Source organism: Mandrillus leucophaeus, unplaced genomic scaffold (assembly GCF_000951045.1).
Source record: "Mandrillus leucophaeus isolate KB7577 unplaced genomic scaffold, Mleu.le_1.0 Scaffold20, whole genome shotgun sequence".
Lineage (NCBI taxonomy): Eukaryota > Metazoa > Chordata > Mammalia > Primates > Cercopithecidae > Mandrillus > Mandrillus leucophaeus.
The window spans coordinates 7,393,326-7,411,915 of NW_012102032.1; the positions used below are offsets into that span (position 1 = coordinate 7,393,326).

The 18,590-nt window shown below is 41.3% G+C and overlaps 3 protein-coding genes across 6 annotated transcripts in view; 1 reads left to right on the plus strand and 2 right to left on the minus strand.

Moving 5' to 3' along the window:
- STXBP4 (syntaxin binding protein 4) overlaps positions 1–2,532 on the minus strand; it is a 225,896-nt gene extending 223,364 nt beyond the window's left edge. For both annotated transcript variants that reach the window (XM_011979252.1, XM_011979251.1), the window contains exon 1: positions 2,470–2,532. The gene's annotated coding sequence lies outside the window, so the exon portion shown is untranslated. The remainder of the gene's footprint in view (positions 1–2,469) is intronic.
- The window catches only part of LOC105539119 (cytochrome c oxidase assembly protein COX11, mitochondrial), a 17,294-nt gene continuing 1,205 nt past the window's right edge, over positions 2,502–18,590 (plus strand). Inside the window, exons 1-4 of one of the 3 annotated variants that reach the window (XR_001006007.1) lie at positions 2,502–3,002; positions 6,422–6,577; positions 7,860–7,985; positions 9,949–10,152. Coding sequence is in view for 1 of the 3 variants with exons in the window: in XM_011979250.1 (XP_011834640.1) it covers positions 2,637–3,002; positions 6,422–6,577; positions 7,860–7,985; positions 8,364–8,546 (831 nt within the window). In the remaining 2 variants the exon portion in view is untranslated. Of the gene's footprint in view, positions 3,003–6,421; positions 6,578–7,859; positions 7,986–8,363; positions 10,153–18,590 lie in introns of those variants that run through there. The other 2 variants (XR_001006006.1, XM_011979250.1) reach the window with 2 other exon arrangements.
- Positions 9,307–18,590, minus strand: part of TOM1L1 (target of myb1 (chicken)-like 1) — an 82,440-nt gene continuing 73,156 nt past the window's right edge. The window contains exons 14-15 of the mRNA XM_011979267.1: positions 10,633–10,694; positions 9,307–10,039 (exon numbers count right to left, since the gene is read on the minus strand). Coding sequence (XP_011834657.1) covers positions 10,634–10,694 — 61 coding nt within the window. The 3' untranslated portion in view covers positions 9,307–10,039; position 10,633. The remainder of the gene's footprint in view (positions 10,040–10,632; positions 10,695–18,590) is intronic.

The following is an 18,590-nucleotide window of genomic DNA, read 5'->3' on the forward strand; positions in this document are numbered from 1 at the left end:
GCTGACTACATATGGTAATACTGGATAAATATTAACTTACAGTTTTGATGCCTGCTCTGTGGTTTGGAAGGAGAAAGTGTCCTTGTATTAGGAAATAAACAAGTAAGTATACAGATAAAGACTGAAGAATCTTCATCATTCCCTAATCTTGGTGAAGAGTATACAAGAAATTTGAGTACTATCATGTTGCAGAAATGTTTCAAATGGTTTAATATGTTTGTTAATTGGACATTGAACTAAATGATGTTCTACACATTTCATTCAAAATATAAAAAACCAAAATATTTGTCATTCAGAAGTGTTTCATAAACATGAACTGTCATTTCACATTATCATACTAAGATCAGATACGATGCATATTTTCTTTCATTAAAGTAGAAAGCTACAAAGACCAACACCACTTCATTGCTATCGATATCACTGTACGTAAGAGTTTCATTTTGCAATTATTATACAAAAAATAAAATACTGGAGTCCAAGACGAAGACTGTATTACTGACATATATTTATACCGCTACCTGGAACTACAAGGAAGGGGTGCCTGGAGAAAAAGAATGGTGAGTGGAAATGTATTGTTGGTGTCGGGGATTTCAGTCTATGTTGTAAGAAAATTAAAGTATGAGAAATCTCATAGTTTAATTCTAGAAGAGCTGAGAATCTGGTACAAGAACCAAGGCGCATGCAGATGAAAAAGATTTTCAAACACTGTCATAACACAATATGAATAAATTTGTAGAATCATGGAGACCTGAAATTTTTAAGACAGTATGCCAGAGTATAGAAAGAAGTCAGAAGGTATTTAGATTTTATTGGTTCTGCAATTTTCTGGCCCTGTGACCACAAATTAATCAATTACTCACTCAAGGTGACCTTCATCACTCATGTGGACTACTGCAATTGCTTCCTAATTGTTCTACTTCCATTCCTCCCCCTACCTTTAATCCATTCTCCACAAAGTAACCAATATCTTTTAAAACATGTGAGTCAGATCATATCACTTGTAGGAGTCAAACATTCCAATAGCTTCCTATTACTTTTAGAATAAAATCCAAACCCTTGGGCATGGCTTTAAAGGCTGGTATTACCAGGCCTTTGTTACCTGTTCTGACCCCATTTCCAACCACTTTCCACTCTGCTCACTATGTTGGGAACACAGTGGCCTCCTTTCTGTTCTTCAATCATTCTAGCTCTTTCCTTCCCCTGGGCCTTTGCTTGGCCTGGAATCGTTATTGAGCAGGTAGCTCCTTATCATCATTCAGGTCTAAATTCAAATGTCACTTCTTCAAAAGGACCTTACTTTACTACCCCTTCTCATCACTGTCAATCATATTATGTTACTCCATTGTCTTCACTGTACTGATTGTTCATCTGAAGTTCCCTTATTTAGGTAACTGTTACTTGATTATTTTCTGAGTTCCTCAGTAGAAAGGACACTCCATCACGGAAGTGATCTTCCGCCTTGTTCTGTGCTATAGCGCCAGCAGGTCGATTGGTGTCAGGCTCACAGTTGAGAGGCAATAAATAAATAAAATGTCGAATGACTACTTAAATTTTCTCAGGCCTCCAAGTTCCTCATCCACATAGTGGGGTATAATTATACCTGCTCTGACCATTAGAAATGGCCAAGTAGCAAGTAGAAATACAGCCCAACTTCTAACTTAATTCTTACTGTGCCTCGGTCATCATGAAAGTCGCGTTATATGAATATTCTCATTTACTGTTATGATTTCCATTTTACAAGTAAGGACACCAGGTCTTAGAGAGCGCAAGTAACTGATCTAAGGGCACAGGGCCATGGTGAGGACCCGGGTAAAATTCTAGAACTGCCTAACCTCAGAACCTGAGCTCTTAACTGCTATTTTATCGTTTCTAGAAAGATGCTTCCTTCTAATACAGTAAAATCCGCTACGCTGTCTGCCCCCCTCGAGTTCGTCCTGTGGGACAACTGAAGAAAGCTATTACATCCCCCTAAGGGCTTCTTTTCTTTCAGTCTCTCCTTAAACGGCCCTCCTGTCCTGGTCACTCTCTCCCGAACAAACTTCAGCTTGACAGCCTCCCTCTTGCTCCAGCTGTGTGGTGATTTCCACTGGCCAAGTTGTAAAAAGGCATCAGAGCAGGGGAAGCCGACTGCCCACGGGCTGAGAAAATGCAGGCATCGTGGGTGTCCATGAGGGCTGCGGTTAACGCAGCAAGGCTTCCTGAGAGAGGTGATCCCCGAACCAAGTCCAGGGCAGTAAGCACAGGAGCCAGCGGCCAGGGGACCCCGGGAGAAAAGACCGCGGGAGAGCGTCGCCGGGGCTGCCAGGTGGAGACAAAGGCTGGTGGAGTTTAAATAAAGATCACAGGCACAACCCCAAGTGATGGCAAGCTTGCACGCGGACGGGCTAAACGCATTTTCCTAAACGTTAAGAGACGCTCTGGCGGGAAGCGAAGTGGGAGGAACGGTCACAAAGCAAAACGCAAACTTACCCGAAATCTGGCAACCCGGCCTCCGTAGCCCTACTGCAAGCGCTGCCACCTGAGGAGCCTGGTAGCCAAGGCAGCGGCAGGCTCAACCCAGATCTCGCGAGACGGAGCAGGCCTCGCGAGATTTGACCACGTCCCTGAGAGGCTGGTGTGTGTTAGTTCAGGGGATTATGGGAGGGCTCTGGCATCCGGGATGGAGGGGCGTCGCTTGCTGTGGCTGGCGTTGGATCCACCCTGGGTCTCCAGCCAGGGCTGCAGAGAGCGTAGAGCCGTTTCTTAGGCCAGCGTGGAGTGGGACAGGAGGTGCCGAGAGAGGACTGAGGTGGCTTGGGACATGGAAGCACTGCAGCCTTCCAGCCCGGCATCCAGCACTGCAGCCGCCGCGGCGGCCCAAGAGCTCCGACCCTTTCACGCGCGCGCATGTGGAGGAATGGCGGCGGCGGAACAAAACGACCCTCACTTACGTGGCCGCTGTCGCCGTGGCCATGCTGGGGGCGTCCTACGCTGCCGTACCCCTTTATCGGCTCTATTGTCAGGTAGGGGCCGCGCTGCCCGCAGGGTGGCGCAGATGCGAGAGGTGGGGGTGCAGGACAAATCCCGGGACAAGCCCTCGCCGTGCGGGTCGTAGGTGGAAGAGGTGTCCGATATTATCTACCTAAGAGGAGAGAGGTTCAGAACAGCCACTTAACACCCAAAGCCACCAAAGAAATTGGTGGCAGAACTGCAAGTAGCACCCAGTTCCTCTTAGTGATTGTGCTTATCCTGTGCTGCAGACTCCCTCATCTATGAACTGCACCTCGTCCAAAAAAAAAAAAAAAAAAAAGGTCCGCAGCCTCTAATCGGATATCCAGCAGTCTGCCTTACTCTTCTGTGCACACACGCTTTTAAAATGTATATTATTCATACATTCAGTCTGCAAACCACATGTGGTTTATGTGCTAAGGGTAACTCTGGAAATTGGGCTTATCGTGTTTCTTGTGCTTAAACTGGGATTAGCAGTTCCTCTATACAAAGAGGGATGAATTAGGCCTTTGAGGCTCTCTCTCCCGCCCCTTTTAATATATAACTGTAATGTACTTAACCTGGAATCTCTTAAGTACATTGCAGTGGTTCTGGGAGTGTGGCGCCCAGGACCGGCAGCATCAGCATCACCCGGGAACCTGTTGAAAGTGCAAATTCTAGGGCCCGACTCCAGGACCGAGTCAGAAACATGCGGGGGTGGGACCAGCAATCTGTATTTTAGTAAGTCCTGCAATTGATTTTGAGGCCAAGTTTTGAGAACCACTGGCAAAGTCAAGTTTCACGTATTTTAGAGATTTAGCCTTTGTCCTTAGCTAATAATTTGCAGCTTTGGCTGGGCGTTAGGATCACCCGTGGAGCTTCACGTTAAATACACGTTCCAGGGATCCCCTACCCCAGAGATTCAGGTTAGGAAGTCTAGAGTAGGGACAGGAATTTCGGTTTAAAAATCACGCCACAAGCGAGAGCTACACATTGTGTTCAGTAGGTATTTAAGATAGTGGCTCCCAAAATTCATTGTACAGCTGCATTGGGAATCACCTGGAGAGCTTCTAAAAATCCACACACATTACCTATTTTTATCACAATGCCAGAGTGGGAACCAGGCATCAGTAATTGTCAATTATGTTTTAGGTGATTCCAACGTGCAGGAAAGTTTGGGAATTGCTATTTTAACACCATGACTGGTATTCTTAGCTGGAGTTCACTCTGTCCGTGAGGCACGTTTATTTATTTAAATTTGTAGAGACGAGGTCTCCCTGTGTTGCTCAGGCTGGTCTCTATTCCTGGGCTCAAGTGACCCTCCTGCCTTGGCCTCCCAAAGTGCTGGGATTACAGGCGTGAGCCAACATGCCCAGGCTGTGGAGATTAATTTACCTTTCTTTTAGATGATGAAGCAGCAGAAGGCAAAAAGACTTTTCTTTTCTGGCATAGTCTCCTAATGCCAGCATTTATGTGGGAATGTGCAATAATTGATTTCTGAGGATGAGTATAGAATGTGAATTACTTTTCATCAGAGACCAAACCCAGGCATGAATTCTAAAACTACCAGTTGGTTAAATCATAAGCAGAACTGAATCCAAATCAGCAAATCTAGATCATTCTCAGACTGCCAAGGGTCTGGAGGGGAGTGAAATCTGTCCCTCAGGAAACATTTAGCAATGTGTGAAGACATTTTTGGTTGTCACAGCATGGAGGTGGGGGTATAGGGTGCTATTGGCATCTAATAGGTAGAGGCTGGGAATGCTGCTAAATAACCAACAAAGCACTGCCTCACCCCCAAACAACAAAAAATTATTCAGCTCAAAATGTCCATAGTGCTAAGATTGAGAAACTCTGCCCCAAACTGAAATAATTGATAATATTGTGTGTGAAATGTGCCCACATGCAATCATAGGTCAGGAAGGCAAATGTAATTTGTAATCTATCAGGTTCTTAGAGCTAGTGGCACAACTAGAATAGCGATCAGGACATCTTTTCAGTGCAGTTTTCTAGTCTTTTTGTCTATTTTACTTTCTCTAGGCATTGAACCTAGAACTTTGAAGAATCCATGTTCAAAGACTATATCAGGGAATCTTTATTGAGGGAGGATACTTAAAAATATTTTTATTCAAGTGACAAATTTTTCAGGAAAAGGAGTTACATCTTAAACATTATAGCACTCAGGCAGAAGGATAAACAAGGATAAAGGCTTGCCCTCTGATGCATCTTTTAGGGATATAATGTAATTCAGTTATGTTGTATGGCAGTTGAATAAAGTTAGTTGACTTGTGTAACAAACAGAGGATGCTAAAACACTGTATCTTGCTGGGAGTCTTCCCCTAGCCTCAAATTTGTTTTTTTCTTCCTAGCATAGTAACAGGCTAATTATCTGGAAATCAGAATTCTGGCAACCTCAAGTATCCGAAGAAAGATGACCTTGGAAGTAAGGGCTTTTTTTTTTTTCTTCTTCTTTTGAGATGGAGTCTCGCTCTGTCTCCCAGGCTGGAGTGCAGTGGCGTGATCTCGGCTAACTGCACCCTCCGCCTCCGGGGTTCAAGTAATTTTCCTGCCTCAGCCTCCCGAGTAGACCTAGGACTACAGGCGTGTGCCACCACGCCCGGCAATTTTTTTTTTCTATTTTTAGTAGAGACGGGGTTTCACTATGTTAGCCAGGATGGTCTCCATCTCCTGACCTCATGATTCACCCGCCTTGGCCTCCCAAAGTGCTGGATAAGGGCTTTTTTTTGAAAGTGATGTCAAGGAAATAACTGTCATGAATAAAAGAAGTGTCAGACACAAATACTCTTGATGCCCTATGATTATTTCTGTGGCCATAGGGATTAGGTGCTCTGATTACTGATTTATATAAAAGCTCTACTATACAGAGAAGTACAGAGAAAGATTCCAAAACATTAACCAACATGGGAAAATACATATGATGCCTTAGAAAAGCAGAATGTTAATAAAAGTGAAGCTACAATCTAATTTGGATTATAAAAGCTGTGATATGGAAAAGGACCAGACAGGAATATGGAAAAATTGAATTAACATTTTCAGTGAAATTATGAGGTGATGGGTAAATTTTATTTCTATTAACGAAACACTAGCAATGAAGAGAAATGTTTTTTTTACAAATGGCTAAGCTGGAAATTGTGAGTTCTACTATCAGTGATAATAGTTCACTTATCTAGTGATTCTGCTTTTCCCAGACTCATTTTTGACCATGCCAGGTAACCAAGGGATTGCTGAAAAAGAGAAATGACTGTAACGAATACAGGCTTATGACATCCCAAAAGTGGTCAGACTCTTAACAGTTACAGAAATGGTCAGTTAACCATATGTAAACTTGGCTCCAAATGGATTATTAATACTACATTGTTTTTAAACTTTTATCAAATAAATAGATCATCAACACCTAAAAGTATTGTTTAACATATTTGGTATCTTTTTCTAGACTACTGGACTTGGAGGATCAGCAGTTGCAGGTCATGCCTCAGACCAGATTGAAAACATGGTGCCTGTTAAGGATCGAATCCTTAAAATTAGCTTTAATGCAGATGTGCATGCAAGTCTCCAGTGGAACTTTAGACCTCAGCAAACAGAAATATATGTAAGTGACTACTAACCAGCCATTAAAAGATTACTTTATTAATGTAAATTCCTTTCTTTCATCACTTAAACTGTCAGAGAACTACTTTTAACAATGTGATTCTAATAAAACATGACATTTTTTCTTGTTCCAAACTGACTTTTACTGTCATGTAACTTTAAAGTATAAGTTCTGTTTACATTAGGTGTAAGGCACTGTCAAAAAGTAGTCTATGGGAATAAAAAAATTTATAGTAATGGAACCCGTCAGTATTTTGAAATTAAGTTTAGATGAGTGAAACAGTTGGGAATAGCAGTAACTGTCAGGCTATATAGCTTCCTGACTTTTCCTCAGGCATAGAAGCATGGGAAAAATGTGGAAAAGCATTGGTGACAATAATTAGTTTACTGGTTTATATCAAAAGTATCCCTGTCCTTCTAAAAGAAAAAAAAAATTGAGGGCCTTTGAAGTAATCAATAAGTAGTAAATAGTTATGTTATACTCCAGTGAGACTGAGACTATATCTAAAAGCTTTCCTAAAATTTTAACCAACTGTAAGAAAGATTTTAACTGATATCTCATTAATTGAGGATTAGCCAGAGTTAATTTCAACCCATATTGGAAAAGCCTTATAAATATTATTGCTTGCCCAGTTTAGTAAACATGACTGAATCCCTTAATAATTAAAGGTTTTATAGGTTATGATTATGAATCTTATCCAGTTACATGGTAGTATACAAGGTATTAGTGGCTGAATTGGTACAAGTGACAGAATATCCTTTGGAAAAATTTTTTAAGCCTTGCTATTTTCTTATTTTCTCCAAACAAAGTATTAACACTCTGTGGCATAATAAAGGTTCTAGTCAGTCAGTTTTATTCTGGTTTTAAGGTAAGTTTAATGTTGGTATCTTTAAAAAAAAATTTAAAAAGTCAATCATGACATTCAGGTATAAGTGTTACAGAAAAGTTGGGCTAGGGCTGTTATATGATTGGCTTGGACATATTTTAAATAATGTAATTTGCAGATTATTCCTTGAAGACCTCAAATATACAAGAGGACAATTCATAACTAATTGTGGATATTAGAACATTGGTTCTTCATTGACATATGCAAGTAAGTTTTTAAAGTCATATGTTTATGGGTAATACTCAATTTATTTTGCTGAACCCTGCATTAGATTAGGTATTATGGTCTGATGAATAGGCAAAATAATGAGACTAATTTAGCAGGGAAAAGAGGAACTTTGTGAGATTCAAAGTATTGATTTTATTTTTATATATATATATATATTCTTCAAAACAGGTGGTGCCAGGAGAGACTGCACTGGCGTTTTACAGAGCTAAGAATCCTACTGACAAACCAGTAATTGGAATTTCTACATACAATGTTGTTCCATTTGAAGCTGGACAGTATTTCAATAAAATACAGGTAAAACAAAGTGTAAACTTTACGGAATATGATAAAGGTACATAAACTATTTAGTATGAAACTTAGTGTTTTTAGTAGATCTTGTGATTTCTGAAAACTAATTTCTTCTAAATATCAAACTGTTTTTCTTCACTATCTATACCTGCTATGCAGATATTGAGAACCAAACCAAATGAATATCTGCTTTTAAGATTAGAATTTGTTCTTGATCCTTAAAGCAGAATTCATTGAGATGAAAAGATGCTCTTATCACAGAACTGTGTATTTAACCATATGCTTATTAAAATCAAGAAGTGTACTAGAATGCTAAAAGAACTGTATAGTTTGTTATGCAATATGAGAATAGAAATGTTATTAAAGTCTTTCTATAATTTCCAGTGCTTCTGTTTTGAAGAACAAAGGCTTAATCCCCAAGAGGAAGTAGACATGCCAGTGTTTTTCTACATTGATCCTGAATTTGCTGAAGATCCAAGAATGATTAATGTTGATCTTATCACTCTTTCTTACACTTTTTTTGAAGCAAAGGAAGGGCACACGTTGCCAGTTCCAGGATATAATTGAAGTCAGCAACTAAGTCTTCCTTCAAAGTTGATTTTTGGGAAAATCATGTATCCTGTCTTCTCAAAGGAGAAATACTGTACAATAATATGAAGTCTTATATTTTAAATAATTTTTCTCAACTAATTTATTTCACTTAAAATTGAGAGAACAAGTTCAGCTTTTGTCATAAGAAACCCACATACCTAGCTAGAATATATGATTGACTATTCAATACCATACTGAAGAGTTTGATAGTATTAAAATAAGCCATTTTGTTTTTTAAATATGCAGGCATGGGTTCATCTTAATTCTATAATTCCCTTCCAGATTATTAACTCTTCATACTTACAGCAATGAATCTGACAATGTTTTTCAAAAGTGTATGATCCGGGTTATTTGTTTCAAGTCATAGGCCAGAACTTCTGACCATGTTTATTATATCTAAAAGAGTTGGTTGCTGTTTTCCTTATGAACAGTCAGTATTTTAAAAGCTCAAAGTAGAAGAGGAGTCACTAAGTCCAACAGCTTGTCCAAAGATTTAAATTCTTATTTCAAATTTGATTTGTGCTTTAAGATTTAGGGCTATTTTATATTCAGAGTTCTGAATAGATGATTACTTTGAAATTGTAGTATCATGAAATTGAAATAAAATACATCTAGGCTACTAGCCAAAGTGTCATCATTACAAGCCCATGAATGTTAAAATGTACAGGTGGGATTGTGAAGATTTACTGACATCAAAAGTTCTTCTGGAAAAAAACCTTTGTAAAAAAAAAAAACATATTAAATTATTTTAATAGTGATTTATTTGTCATCAAATGTACAACTTATTCTAAATATTTTCATTTTCTGTGTTCCAAATAGAAATGTTAAGTTGCAGTAAAAAGAGAAAAAAAGACTATTTAGCATTACAAAGAATCATATTTCAAGGCCGCCCAATGTAGAGTCCAGTGACCTGTTCAGGACACCTGAAATACAATTAAATGACAATCATCAAGGTTTTAACAATTTACAGTTCTAAACCAGAGTATTATAAAGAAGTGCAAATTGACTTTTACATTCAACTTTAGTTAAATGAAGGCACTCAGTATTCTTCCTGAATAATACATTCAATTTCTCACATTTTATGCTTTCATCTATTCAGAATTATTTTGTAGTAAAATAATCTACTCTTACCACACCTGTGTGACGATTTCTAAATGTAGGAGGGCCTGTGAAATATATGACACTGCAGTTAAATTGGTTGGCCTAAGGACTAAGTAATTTTTCTGCTGCTGAAGTTTTAAGTGAGTATTTGTTCCCAAGAAGTTCTGTTGAAATCTCACGCTGTTGTCAGGAATCAGTGTTATCCTGGAACTGTTATTCTTCTATTTAATCTTCATCATAGCAGAAATGTTCCAGCGTGGCTTTGACATGGTGGCAGGTATTGTCTTCCAGGCTTCAAAGCTGCACAGTCTACCCTTTAGAGAGTTGGCACCTTTGATGTGGCTAGTGAGCTGATCATCCACTTTCTTCTAAAATAAAGAGAAGAAAATAGCCAGTATTCATCCTGTCCTCTTTCCCCATTCCTTGATAACTCTCTTGTCTTTACTGGGAGGCTGGAGAGCCACAGTCTAGTAGAAGAAAGGTAAGAATGTGCTTCTTCCATAGGGGAGGGTATAAGGGGAATAAATAAGTTTAATAGTTCATTGGTGATCATTAAATAGTAAATACATGGGATTAGTAGTGCTGAAAATAGGAAAAACTCAGACCTATTTGGAGTACTAACAGTAAATGGGCCTGCTGGTACCGGTTAACAAGTATTAACTGCACATAAAAGACAAATGCCTGATTTCAGTGCTACTCCTATTGCTCATCTATTTTGTTAGCATTAATATTTCTATACCATAAACTACTATATTTCCAAGTCTTATTTACAGATGAGAAAATCACAAAGAATGAATCTCATTAGTGAACAATGGTTCAGCACAATTGGAATGATTCAGGGGAACTCATATTTCAAAGTGACAGACTCAGATGGCTCTTACAAAATATAAATACTAAATATGTAAAGTGATAATTATACTGAAATTATATGGAATTAAGTTGTATAAGTTGAAGTCTTTACCTCAGTCACCATGATTTTCAGTTCCTTTGTGCTGGTGAGCATCAATTTCTTCATAAATAGCTCTGAAACAAGGCCATCACAGCAAAAGGGTTATATATCAATTTCAAAGTGCTATTTTCGTTTTTAACTGCCAGCACCGTAATTAAAAATTGAGCTGTTTTTGGAGTTCCTGCTATATATGAGTTAAAAATAAGTTTCTGCCCTGAAGTGTAAGTGTATATTCTAGTTTTCTTAAATTCTAATGTTGCACTTCCTTTTTTTTTTTTTTTGGAGACAGAGTCTCACTCTTTTGTCCAGGCCGGAGTGCAGTGGTGCTTTCTTGGCTCACTGCAACATCTGCTTCCTGGGTTCAAGTGATACTCCTGCCTCAGCCTCCTAAGTAGCTGGGATTACAGGGACATGCCACCATGCCCAGCTAATTGTTTTGTATTTTAAGTAGAGACAGGGTTTCACCATGTTGGCCAGGCTAGTCTCAAACTCCTGACCTCAGGTGATCTGCCTGCCTCTGCCTCATAAAATGCTGGGATTACAGGTGTGAGCCACCAAACCCGCCCTTAATGTTGCAATTCCTATGCCTCTTAAAAGTATGTATTTTATAGAACCAATTAATTTTTTATTGTGATTTAAATGAGAAATATGGCTCAAATTTGAACAGTTTATGTTTTGCTTAAAAAAGTCTTCAGTTCTTCTGGTTTCAAACATTTTTTAAAAATATTAGGACAAGTGTAGTGGCTCACACCTATAATCCCAGCATTCTGGGAAGCTGAGGTAGGTGGATTGCTTGAGTCCAGTATTTCAAGACCAGTCTGAACAACATGGCAAAATACCATCTCTACAAAAAATATAAAAATTGCCAGGTGTGGTGGTACCGGCCTGTTGTCCTAGGTACTCAGGAAGCTGAGGTGGGAGGATCACTTGAGCCTAGGAAGCGGAGACTGCAGTGAGCTGAGATCCTGCCACCGCACTCCAGCCTGGGCTACAGAGCAAGACTCTTGTCTTAAAAAAAAAATTAATCTTCCAGCTTATTTAACCTATGTGATAGTCCAGTCCAGACTCCTCAGCCACCTATAGCTCATCACTGCCATTTCTGTACATTTTTTATGTTGTTTAATGACATCCTTCATTCGTTTTTTTCTTTTTTTTTTTTTTTGAGACAGGGTTTCACTCTATCACTCATGCTGGAGTGCAGTGGTGCAGTCATGACTTATTGCAGCTTCAACCTCCCAGGTTCAAGTGATCCTCCCATTTCAGCCTCTCAAAATGTTGGGATTAGAGGTATAAGCCACCATGCCAGGCCCATTCAGTTCTTTATATGTATCTTACATATGTCTGTAAAATATCTATAACTGAAAGCACAACATTCATATATACAGTATAGCAAAACATGGCTGAGGAAAAATCTCAAAAATCACAGCACTGTGAAACCATGATCACCAAGTTCATAAGGCCCCAGAATGGTCCTACAATTTTAATCTTTGCCTAAAAAGTTTGGTCTCATCTCCCTCAAAACGATTTCAGTCTTCTTCACTCTCCTCAAACCTCTGACCTCTCTGGTAGAAACCTCATTCTTAATACATTAAATGTCTTGATATGGAAACTTTCTCATTTTCCCATCACTAAATCTTCAAGTTTATCTTCATCTGTATTGTCCGTTATTTCTGTGATCCTATCTATTCCTGGCTTCTGAAGCACTTCACCCAGTTATTCTCCCCTTCCTGAGTCTTCAGCCTCTCCTATGCCAGATCCTATTCTTTGACATTCACAGATTCTCCAGCATCTTCCATATCTCCCATTTTATACAAAGTACAGTCTTTAATTCCATCTGTACTTGTAGTAAATGCCTTGGTATCCTCTAGCTACCAAACTCCCCCCACCCTGCCTTTTTTTTTTTTTTTTTTTGAGGTTGAGGTTCACTCTTGTTGCCCACGCTAGAGTGCAATAGTGTGATCTCAGCTCACTGCAACCTCTACCTCCTGGGGTCAAACAATTCTCCTACCTCCTTCTCCTGAGTAGCTGGAATTACAGGCACCCGCCACCATGCCTGGCTAATTTTTGTGTTTTTAGTAGAGACAGGGTTTTGCCATGTTGGCCAGGCTGGTCTCGAACTCCTGACCTCAGGCGATCTGCCCACCTTGGCCTCCCAACGTGCTGGGATTATAGGCATAAGCCACCGTGCCCGGCCCAAAACCCATTTTCATCACTGCTTCTCATTTAAGTTCTAAGAAGTTATCTGCACTTACTGTCTCTACTTAATCTCTTATGTGCTTTTCAACTGAAATTTGGGTTCTGTATCCATCAGTCCATCAAAGTAGCTTTACTAAAATCATCAAGTGATCTCTAATCCATTATCTAGTTTTCAGTTCTCATCTTACTTGTCTGCCCCTAGCACTGTTCTTCACAGTTGTACTCACTTCTCTTTGCTTCCAAATTACAGTTTTCTCATCTGGTACTGAGCTCCCTGTTAACTTTCTTTACTCTTGGCTTTAGCATTTCCATTTCCTTGAATGTGCCAGAACTCTGTCCTCTGGGTCTTTGTACAGGTTGTTCCTTGAGCCTACAATATTCATTTCCAAACTTTTAACTAAGAATTGCGGGCCTCAGCTTTTAATGCTACCTGAAGCTTTCTCTAACCCCCATTTAAATTAGTTCTGTTATACACTTTCAAGTTGCCATATTCTTTCATAACAACACAAATTGTAAACCTGTATTTGGTGATTTGTCTAATTTCTGTATCCATGCTACATTTAATCTCTGTGAGGATAAGGGAGCATGTTTCTTGCTCAAAATTATAAATTAGTCCAGTCATAGTCCCTGGCACATAATATTGAAATAAATGAATCGTGTATATCTTCATAAACATACTGTTTGTCCTGGTAGAGCAAAAATTGTCAACCTGGGGTTCATGGACAACCAGTGATGTGAAAAAACCCAGTAATTTCCTGCAAGATTCTGTGTTTTTCCTTGGAGAGAAGTCCCTGAATTTCATGGGACTTTCAAAAGAACTGAGACATTCTGACCCCCAGAAAGACCCATCACAGGGATAAAGAGTTCCAAAGCTTCACCTCTCCAGCTTTTTACTGTCTCTCCCACCTCCAGTCTCTGTGACACTGCCATATCTACATAGAGCAATCTCCTAATTTGAATAGAATCAAGAAATTTTCCACTACCTATTTGGATGGAGAAAAAACAAGTTTCTAGAAAGCATACCTAGTTTAGTGCTAGTTTCTTAAACCACTAATATGATCAGTGATAGATCTACTCTATCAGGCAGAATGACTTAGAGAAATTTCTCAGACCTGAGTTAGGAAAAAATACATAGTGGACTCCTAAGTCCCTTAACATCTGCTCATAAATTAAGTCAACCATTACACTGAGGGATTAAACCAGGGACCATAATATCAAATGTCTACACATGTCAGCCAAAGAAGAGATGCAGAGGGTTGGGTGGGACTGTAAGCAGATAGGAAGGGTCTCCAGGGACTATAGGAATACAATCAACTTGATTAATCACCTTTTTTCCCCAAACCCTGTGTGGAATGCAGCCAGCTAGCTGGTTTAAACCAGCTCATGACAGACCTCAGATGGATCCTAGTGTACTTGCTTCATTACCATAACATGTGACCTGTGTGCTGAAATAACTCACTGCATCTGTACAACTGCAGCCCCTCTCCATATAATAACATACCCTCTTCCCTATCACCCCATAAAACCCTCCTGTCACTTTCCTGCTTTGGAGACGATGCCCAGTGGTTTATTTGTGACAAGTAATAAAACTCCTATTGCTCAAAGCCTACATTCTTGGTTGGTTATAGTGGCTCATGCCTGTAATCCCAGCACTTTGGAAGGCTGAGACAGGAGGATTGCTTGAGCCCAGGAGTTCAAAACTAGCCTGGTCTACATAGACCCCCTTCTCTATTAAAAAAAGAAAAAATTAAAAGGCTGGGCATGATAGCTTACACCTATAATCCCAGCACTTTTTGGGAGGCTCAGGCTCAAGTTCAAGGTAAATGAACTTGAGACTAAGAGTTCGAGACCAGCCTGGGCAACATGGCAAAACCCTGTCTCTACTGAAAAATACAAAAAATTAGCCAGGCGTGGTGGTACGTGTCTGTGGTCCCAGCTACTCAGGAGGCTGAGGCATGAGAATTGCTTGAGCCTGGGAGGCGGAAGTTGCAGTGAGCCGAGATCACCCCACTGTACTCCAGCCTGATAGAGTGACACTCTGTCTCAAAAAAATAAATTAGCCAGGCATGGTGGCGTGCCCCAATAGTCTCAGCTACCCAGGAGGCTGAGTAGGGAGGGCTACTTCAGCCTCGTAAGTCAAGGCTGCAGTAAGCCATGATCATGCCGCTTTATTCTAATTGGAGTGACACAGCGAGACCCTGTCAAGAAAAAAAAAAAAAGAATAACCTGTGTTCTCATGGAGGGTTGTCTGTTACTCACCAGATGAATGAATCTCAGGTTTTTTTAGGGGTAACAAGTCCGGCACCCCAGATGGGACCCAGGCCCTGACTTGACTTCCCATATAGGCTCCTGGCAGGCAAAGCAGTGGGCTGTGGAAGCCTGCCTGGGCCAACTCATCTTGGTTGCCAAGAGGGAGACTAGAGAAAGGCCTTGGGACCCCCGAACTGGTGTCTAGTGTAGTCCACTAACCAGCACCACAAGATCTCTCTGGGAGAGTAGAAGTGGCTGCCTAGAGTCCAGACCTTTTGCTCGGTGTTCCTTCGAAGCAGCAGCTCCATTAACTACTAAAAGAGTGGTCTGGGTTTTGATCATTAGGATTCTGGGTTGTCAGGATTAGGACCTAGGTCAAGGGATCCAGGATTGAGAAAAAGAACTTCCTTCTTTCAGGTGTGGGAGACTGAGAGACATCGCCGTCGTTTTAACAAGGGGAATCCCCAACATAAAGACAAGGATGCTTGTCTTCAGGAGTTGATCCCTATCTAGTATGACGGTAGGGCTCGATATTCTTCTTGTCTGTGGCCTGAAGGAATATGAAGTCTGGATTCCTCTACCCTTAGTGTGTGGCAACCCCTAAAATATCAGGCTTTGTTTTGCAGCAGTCACAGAAGGATTGCTGTTGGTTTGATGAGGAGACCAACTTTCAAAGGGGGCAGTTTTGGTGGGATCATGATCCCTGGAACCAGAATGCAGTGATACAAAGGTTATGTGAACAGAGTGTGTGTGCTTTCTCTGAGGAAACACCTCACTTGATTGATTTACCTACCTCCCCACCACCTGAGCTGGATCCAGAACTACTTCAGTGTCTCCATGAGATCTGGGAGGCTGCCCGGACTGAACATGATCCAGGGAAAGGAAATCACTGTTACACTCTCAGCTCCCCAGGACCTTCACTCCAGATGGCTTTGCATAGTGACAAGCAAAGAGGACCACAAGTATTCAAGCTGAGTTGTGGGATTTGTGTTATCATTAATCTCCAGAGTTTGGAAGTCCCTCAAACTCTGTGCAGAGACCCTAGGATGTGGTGAACCAGGTCTTGGAAAGAGAGCTTGTTGGGGTGCCTCCTCTGGCAATGGAAACTGCATATCAACTCATGACCAAAAAGCAAATGATATATTACTGTAATAGAGCCTGGCCCCAGTATTCCCTAGGAGATCAGAAGAGATGGTCTGAACGTGGGTCACTTACTACAATTCTCCAATTGGACTTACTTTGCAAGAAATATGGTAAATGGGAAGAAATACCCTATATGCAATGTTTTATGGCCCTCTATCAAAACCCTGCCCTGCAGATGAAATGCAGAATATGTAAATTGGCCAAAGGGAACTATATTGCCAATTCTAGAAGCCTCTGGAGAGGAAGCACCAGTCATGTGGGGGCCTATAGGGAAGGGAACAAGAAGAGTCCCTTTATTTCCCTCTTCAAGAGAAGTGAGGCCCTCTAACTCTACTCGGGGCCTGGTACCTTGACCAATACAGGGGCATAGTCCACCTTCTTCCTTGCGAATGGTGCTCTCAGCACCTCCAGGGGAAAGCAAGGGCCCATTATGTACTTGCCGGGCCCTCCAAACTCTGCAGAGCCAGCAATGGCTCCTGCTATGGCAATAGCAGGCCCCCGCCCCCGCTGTACTCTTCTTTGCCAGGGAGCACCACTCATAGTGGGAATGCATATAACCCTGGAGGGTGACTGTTCCCACTCAGAGCGTGCCTGTTGGAGAAAGAGGTTTTGCTTGGGTCTATGTTTTTTAAAACTGTTGACTTGTATAACTGGAAATCCCATAGTAAGGGCTTATGGGTGAGGCCACAAGAGTTCATAACTCGCATATGGAGAATATTCTCCACACATAACCCTACCTGGCCAGGTGTGCAGACCTTAACAGCAACCCTGCTCACAGCAGAAGATAAATCTGCCACCATGGCCAAAACTGAGGAGGAGGCAGACAATATGTGTGCTGATAACCTGGTGTCCTGTCCTGTTGAGGTGTTGGTCCCAATAGCTAACCCAAACTGGGACCCCAATGATGACAAGAATCAAGAGTGGCTTCATCATTATAGGAATATGCTTCTCAGAGGTATGAGGGAAGCAAGCCAGCCCCCGGTCAATTGGGGAAATCTCAGAGAAACAGAACAAGGCCCTAATGAAAATCCATCAGCATTCCTAAATTGATAATAAGAATGCCTCCAGAATTACACCCCTTGGGACCCAGATGACCCAAAAGCCAAGTAGTACTTTAATCCCACTTCATCTCTCAGCCCCAGATATTCAGAGAAAACTCTAAAAATTGGCAATAAGTCCACACACTCCCCCTTTCCAACTGGTAGACATCTCCTTTAAGGTCTACAGTAAAGAGATGTGGCATCTGATGAAAAAGAGGACAAGAAGATGCAGCAGCCCTACAGACTACTTCAGGAAAACCAGGAAGAAGATGGCATGAGTGAGTGACCAGGGCCCCCACCATGGAAATCAGGGCCTGCCTACACTGAGGCCCAAACAATGTGCTTACTGGAAGCAGAAAGGATGCTGGGAAAGGGAATGTCCAAATCATCCCCAGAGAGGGAAGAAAGAGGACAAGCCTGAGGTACCAGTTCCCTGTAACCGGACAAGAAACTGATGGATGGGGCCATGAGGCTCCCTGCCTGGCTCCTCAAAGCAAGATCCACATCTCCCCTCCAGGTTACACAGAATAAGGGGGGCAGCCAGTTGGGTTTTTAAATTTTTTTTTATTTTTTTGAGAGAGAGTCTGTTACCCAGGCTGGAGTGCAGCACTGTGATCATGGCATACTGCAGCCTCCAACTAGGCTCAAGCAGTCCTCCTACCTTAGCCTCTCAAGTAGCTGGGACTAAGGCACACCTGGCTAATTCTTTTTGTTTGTAGAGACAAGGTCTCGTTATGCTGTCAGGGCTGGTCTTGAACTCCTGGGCTCAAATGATCCTCCAACCTTGGCCTCCTGAAGTGTTGGCATTACAGGCATGAGCCACTGTACCCGGCCACCAGCTAAGTTTTTGATCAACACTGTAGCCATGTTTTCTGTGTTGATCACTAAAAGTGGACCCTATCCAGGAGGGAATGTATATAAGGGATGTGTCTCATAAAGGAAATAAAAGATTCTTGGAGCCTCCGGTCCATGAAGTGGTATCTAAAACTTTGACTCATTCTTTCTTCTGTTCCCCAAATGTCCCATTCTCCTTTTGGACTTCTAAGTTTGGAGCCACAATTTCTCTAAATCAGGACAGGATAGAGGTGTTCTGAGCCCATGGCACTGCTATGCTAGGCGTAGTTCCTGGGGAAGTTCCAAACTTGGGACCTCATAAGACTCCTTGGCTAATGTGGTACTAGATAACTGTATAGCATTAGACTGCCTCTTAGCAGTAACAGGGAGGAGACTGTGCAGTTATTAATTCCTCTTGCTGTACCTGAATAAATACCTCAGGGGAAACAGGAAGTTAACATTAGGAAAGTCCATGCCCAAGCCTCTCGGCTCCACACTTTTAATCAA